Source organism: Pavona decussata, unplaced genomic scaffold (genome assembly GCF_977016875.1).
Source record: "Pavona decussata unplaced genomic scaffold, jaPavDecu1.1 SCAFFOLD_207, whole genome shotgun sequence".
In the NCBI taxonomy this organism is placed as follows: Eukaryota; Metazoa; Cnidaria; class Anthozoa; order Scleractinia; family Agariciidae; genus Pavona; species Pavona decussata.
The window spans coordinates 982,476-989,171 of record NW_028145612.1 but is presented as its reverse complement, the minus strand read 5'-3'; the positions used below and the strand labels follow the sequence as shown (position 1 = coordinate 989,171).

Below are 6,696 nucleotides of genomic sequence, written 5' to 3'. Positions count from 1 at the left end.
CCCTCCCACTCTATGCGGACTCATTTGAGTCTTATCTAAGACCAGGAAGGACTCAGGGGATCGTTGGACTCAACAGGCCCTCCAAAGTGGAACAGACTGTCCTGGAACACATACCACAGCAGCCAGTTTCGGAGGAACTTGACCTACCGGCATCTATCGGGGAGATCAAGAAAGCCATCTCAATGATGGACTCAGGCAGAGCGTAAGGGAAGGACGGCATGCTATCCGAGATATACAAATTAGCAGGTCCCAAAGCACTAGCAACCTTCCATGACATCTTGCAAAGCATCTGGGTTGAAAAGTTGATGCTTGAAGACTTCCTCGATGCTCTCATTGTTGCTCTTTACAAAAACAAGGGAAACAAAGCAGATTGGGGATACGAAAGGGGCATCTCACTTGTACTCCGTCGTATGCAAAACCTTTGCCCGCATTCTCTTTAATCGACCCATCCCCATCTCTGAAAGAAATCTCCCGGAGGCACAATGTGGATTTCAACCAGGGCGCAGCACTGTCAACATGGTATTTACTCTGAAACAGGTACGGGAGAAGTACATTGAACAGAACAAGGTCCTCTACTCCGGCTTCATAGACATGCTAAAGGCCTTCGACTCTGTCAACCGGGTGGCCCTGTGGACAGTACTAGAAAGACATGGCTGGCCAAAGAAGTTCGTTAGGCTGATCCAGCTTCTCCATGATGGAATGACAGGCCAGCTCCTCTGCAGCAGGGACACAGCAGCTGCTTTCAGCATCACAAACGGAGTAAAACAGGGCTTTGTCTTAGCCCCTGCCCTGTTCAACCTGTCTCATGCTGTACGGGTCATTGAGGAGGGTATCTTCCTCAGACGTCTGAATGCCAAGACAAAGTACCTCCACCAACTGATTCAAGAAGCCCTCTTTGCTGATGACTGTGCCCTCCTGGAACACAAGCTAGCGTCTTGCAGCTGTAAACAGATTCTCTGAGGTATCAAGATCTTTTGGTCTGACTATTAACCCCTCAGCACGACCAAGGCACTGCACCAACCCGCATCAAACTTCTACTCTGGAAAGCCAAGCATCAGCATCAACGGCACGCTGCGACCAATGTCGATAGCTTTAAATACCTGGAAGGCACCATCTCAAATGGTAGATCTTTAGAAAATTAAAGCTCAAAATCTACAGAACAGTGGTCTTGACCTTCCTCCTGTGCGGATGCGAGACGTGGACATGCGTGCCCTCTGCTCCATACTTGGTTTCCATTGGCAGGACCACTTCACGAACTTAGAGGTCCTGGATCGTACAAAGAGTATCAGCATTGAAGCTATGCTGATCAAAGTCCAACTACGATGGGTGGGCCATGTCATCAGGGAGGCTGATCATCACTGTGTCTCGCCAATTACTGTACGGAGAACTGGAGGATGGCAAGAAAAAGCAAAGTCCTCCGCGTACGCGCGGTACAAAGACTTGGTGAAGGGGGGTACGGCATCCAACCAAAGGAACTGGAGGCTGCGGCTGGTGACAGACGTCGCTGGCGTAACCGTGGCGTAAACTGCTCCCACCAGCTTCGAAGGCAGCTGCCGTCAAAGACTTATGGTTCCCTGCAAGCAGCGTCATAGAGCGTCTACAGAGGTCACTACGAGGGATCGAGGTCCAATGTCCCAACTGTGCTCGACTTTGCACTTCCAGATAAGGACTGCAGAGCCACCTCCACAGCCACAAATAAATCACACAATGACACAGTCATCTTCGAAGGATAACCACTAGTATGGATGCTTATGAACGAGCATGAAAACTGAGATAATTCAATCATTCAAGTTTCCTCCATCATTTGTCTGTAACAAACAAGACAAAAGATTGCCCGGTCAAAATTGGTCCCATATCGTTGATTTCAACGGAGATCTTTTTGCCAGTTCCTGTAAAACCTTGCTCTAGCTAAATCGAATACTTTCTCAACACTTTGATGATATGGCACAAGTTCTAACGGAGTTTTTTCAAATGGCCTTGCGATGGTGTTAGGGAAGTACAACCTGTTCATTTTTACTCGATTTGCCGTATAAGAACTGTAATAACTAACGGCTTCTCACGTCCAGCAGTCAGTTTGCTCCAGTCAAAGTCACACCTCTTCAAGTACTTCAAATTGTCTTTGATTGAAGCTGTTTTACCTCGCTTTATGAAGTGCACAACCCCCTTACCACTCGGTCCAAGTCTTGTGCAGCACTCGGACTGATAAAAACTGTGATTGAGTCTATCAAAGCTATTTCCCATGGATGGTTATGACTTTTGACATTGTAACTGCACGATACAATTGGCTGCCTGCACGACCCTTGGACTGTTGTGGCATGGAGTAAGCCGAGAAAACAACACGCTAACGCATAACTTGACACTCTGAGTCTGACAGCACGCATGTTTATTATTGCCGCCAGGTCTTATGGGGGCTGTATTAAATTGAAAAAAGTTCGCATAAATGGATAAAACTCTGTCAGTAAACGCGGCGAGGTGTGTACCGTGGTGTGGAGTCCACCGTGTCCCCGGTCTAGCTTGTACGTAGTGATTTCATTTAGGCAGTGTTTAACTTTGGATCGGAAGTTTATGATTCGATGCTGGTCTCTTCATCGTGCTGTTTTCCCTTGAAAAGAGATCTCACTCATCGCGCATGTATTAGATACCGAATGACCCCCACCCCCTCACTTTTGAACTGTCACGTTTTAATTTGGGCGGATAACTTTGCTTTTCTTTCTGAAAAAGATGCCGAGTCTTCAACGGCAAGCTTCCTTTTACTTCTGACTCGCCATGGCCCTGGAAAGATAAGCATTACTGGATCAACTCTGTCTTTAGTTTCTTAAACTTCTACGTTACCCACACATATTTCTTTACAACGAACACAAACCGCGTCAACAGCTATAATTCCTAACTTTTTTAGAATAAATTTTGCGTTGCCGTGAACTCGTTCACTTACGTGATTTTGTGTGCGCCTCCGTGTTTAGCAAAAAAGTCTCAAGATTTATGCGAGACGACATCATATGGCAGTTTCTTTTCCCGCCATCTTTCTCAAATTTTTTTTGAAGGGGGTGGGGTAGGGCCTTAAGAAACTTGCATTTGACGTTTGCTAAACATGCGCCGTTCACTTGTAACGCCTCTTGGCTTGAGCTTCTTAGGTGGCTGCGATGTTAAGAAATTTTTGTTTTAAAATGGCTCGAAAAGTTCGCAATTTGCATAATCCAGATCCAGATATTTCAAAATTTTAAATTGTAGGCCGTTACAGAGTAATAGTTGTTTTTTATTTTCCAGCAAGTTTTAGGCTTCAGAAACATTTCGAGTTTGGGTGTCAGAAAAGAAAGCTAAAATTTGGCCAAGTTTCAGTCGTTTTTTTCTCTTTCTTTTGCTTCATTTTGTTTTTCCTGGTCTATTTCCCTGCTGATGCTCCTTGAAGGTGTTGAGCGCAAAATTTAAGGTGGCTTTTAACCCCTTTTCCAACGAATTTTTCCAAACTTTTCAAATATGGTTGTATCTCGGAAAATGCTCACCAAACTCGATTCTGAGTTATAATCACTTAAAGATAAGCTAGTGGTGTTTTGACAGGTTACACTGTTGCTTTGATATCCTGTTATGTCTAGAAAACGGCCATGACTTGTTCATCAATTATTAGGCATTTGTTTAATACCACTGTTGTTGTATCAACTGTACTGATAAAGAGTGGTAGTATTGATCCGTCAAAGTATTAGTGCCGGAAAACCGGTGCCAGCCACTTTAAGTTTCAAGGCCGTCACATTATCGAGAAACAGGCTATTGAACGAGTTCGGTTCATTACAGTGCGGGTCACTGGACAATCAGATCACAGTAGAATACGAACAGTGAATAATTCCAAAATTTTGGGTTTTAACTGTTGTTTTCTGTCTACTCGTGATTGGTTCAATCGGCTTTGTTTGAAATTCATTGTTCTTGTCCTGCAATCTGATTGGCCAGTTTTGTTTTAAGTGACCCGGGTAACAGTAGTCGCACTGCAAAAGTTTTGTTTTATTTATAAACTGATACAGACCGTGCAACTGCAAAGAGGAAAGTTCTTTTGTGTGTGTGATATGATTTCTTTTCTCACAGCTCTCAATCGTTGTTAAAACTGATAAGATATTGTTTCCTGTTGAGGGTGGGGAAGGGTACTTCTGTACATTTTGGAGTTGGGTACCGTAAATCCTCTATTAAACCGCTGGGGGCCTTTTTTTTTCAAGGACTTTGAGCGGGATGGGAGGGGGAGGGGCGGTAATAGAGAAAGGATGTCATTTTCAACACGCCAGTAGTTTATCAGTTGCATTCGGCTTTTGTTTATAATTCATAATTTTTATAGGCCCCTTCAAGTGAATAAAATATCAGTTTTAAAAAAGAACTTATATTATTTAACAATTAGATTATGAGCTCGAAATTTCCACCTGTGATAGTCACGCATAGAAATCGAGAGCGAATACAGTAAAAACCCGCATATAAGAACCTAGAATTTTTTAGGTCAGGCTGAACAGGTTCTTATATTTTAGGGTAGCAATTCACAATTCAGGCTGATTAGGTTCTTAATGGGTTCTTATTTTTCAGAGGTTGTCGTAGTGTAACTATTGGCAGAGATATTGCACTACTAGTACAAAATGGTTTAGCAGTAGTGAAATCTAGTGAAAATCCAAACAAATGTAAATCAAAGAAAACATATACACAATAACTTTTTGTCAGAAGTTTCTCACTCAATTAAAATCCAGAATTTTAACCATCAAATTTGGAGTGATTGTTTTTGTATAAGAACCCATTTTTCTTTGCTTAGCTGAACAAGTTCTTATACTTTTGCCAAATTTCAGCTTGTAGGTTCTTATATCACTAGGTTCTTATATGTGGGTTTCTACTGTAATCTAATTGTATTAGTATAAATCAACTAGTCTTTCAAAACTTATCAACAAGACAGGAGCTAATTTAATAAAACTTTTACATATTAGGTAAAAATCGTTCTCTGGTTAAAAATTTTTAAAACATAAGCTTTCGGCTATCAGTCTATAGCCTTTAACGAATTAAGAAATGTAGCGCGTAAAACGGAAATATATACAAAAAGGGTGCTAAAATTTGGGAATAAAAAGAAGTGTGATAAAAGCTTAAAGATAAAAATGGAAATGAGGGCTAATTACAGTAAAATGGAGTATTGCCTAGGCAACGGCTTAGAGTTATTGTCCGCGTCGACAGTTTTTGCTGTGTGCCAGGATTCTAATGTTTTTCGAACGCGGTAATCGCCCTTGTCGATAACACAAGCATTGTCAAAATCGATGCAATGATTGTTTTTCCAAGCATGGTTGGCAACGTTAGATCCACTAGAAAAATTCTTCAAATTCCGTTTATGTTCCTTTTTGCGTGTTTGGAAACATCTTCCGGTTTCACCGACGTAGTTCCAAGAACAGTCTTTACATGGAATTTTGTAAACAACATTGCACTGAAGATACGAGGGTTGTCTGAACTTTGGAGACGGGAATTCTTGTTGAAGGGTTTTCAGTGGTTTGTTGACAACACGGATATCATTTTTGCGGAGTAATCTCGTGAGGGGCTCAGTTAGGCCGCTGATGTAGGGGAGGCATGCAAAACCTTGGTACGTACTAGATGGATCAACCCATTTAAAGAACATAGAAACCAATTCTTCTGGTGGAGGAACTGTAGATGGGGGTGGCTTCTTATTGAGAATGTTAGAGATAACAGCTGATGGGTAACCATTGGCTTCTAATGCAGCCCTGACATGGTTGGTTTCACGAGTTTTTCCTTCAAGGCTGCTAGGGAGGTTGGATGCCCGGAACAGGAGGGTCGAGGCCGTGCTGATTTTGTGTTCTTTTGCATGATGAATTTTAGCTAAGAAACTGTGCCCTTGCATGTAATTACACACAAGTCTGCAGAAAATGATCTCAACAAACATTGTTAGAAGTCTTTGAAGGGACAGTATCACGCTATTTTTAGTAACACATTGAAAATCGGAAAGACGCTATTCAGTTGATAGCAGCCAAGATATAATGACAAAATTCCATTAAAAGGCTATCAGAATGCAAAGAATCTATCCACGGATATTTTCGCCAACAGATGACCAAGATAGAGAGGGGTTCAAATTTGAAAACGTCTGGCAGACGTTTTCAAATTTCGCTGTTGTAACGCACTAAAAATCGCCGGTTGTACTATATTTTGGTTCAACCTTTCGTCTTAGAATTACTAGTAATATTTCTTTAAATTAGCGATTGAGAAATTAAGTAACACAGTGTTCAAAATTTAAAGTTAGTGAATTTTGGCCAAAAATCATGATATCTCCCATCGATCTCGCATGATACTGCCCCTTTAATGCGTGGGGATTGTTGACCATTATTGAACTCGTTTTCGAACTCTTTATTGAGTTCTTTCTTATGTTTGCACCTAAAAGAAAGTTTGTCAATTACAAGTGTAAAAGTTTTATAAAATTTGTCCCAGGTTCACTGAATATTAGGCTGAGTTAGCAACAGAACGGGAACGTCATTTGAGGACGCGAGAGCGTGGACGCAAGTCTATTTCGACTACCTAATAGGTATTGATGCGCGCGCCGTTGTCAACTGACGTTCTCAAACTCATCAATAATTCACCAAGAGAAAACAAAGGAAATCACTACCGTGAAGGAAGTTTGGAAATGCGATCTTAATTATCATTAAATTTTGCGAACTTTAGCCTTGAATTTCTCCAAGAATTATTGAT

The 6,696-nt window shown here is 41.6% G+C and overlaps 2 protein-coding genes across 2 annotated transcripts; one reads left to right on the top strand and one right to left on the bottom strand.

The window, feature by feature from the left end:
- The first annotated feature begins 516 nt into the window (after positions 1–516).
- LOC146460793 (uncharacterized) lies at positions 517–960 on the top strand. The gene has a single exon (XM_085087634.1). It carries the CDS (start codon positions 517–519, stop codon positions 958–960), a length of 444 nt encoding a protein of 147 aa, XP_084943760.1.
- A 4,165-nt stretch (positions 961–5,125) lies between these two features.
- LOC146460792 (uncharacterized) lies at positions 5,126–5,899 on the bottom strand. Its single transcript, XM_085087633.1, has one exon. It carries the CDS (start codon positions 5,897–5,899, stop codon positions 5,126–5,128), a length of 774 nt encoding a protein of 257 aa, XP_084943759.1.
- Between the last annotated feature and the right edge of the window lie 797 nt (positions 5,900–6,696).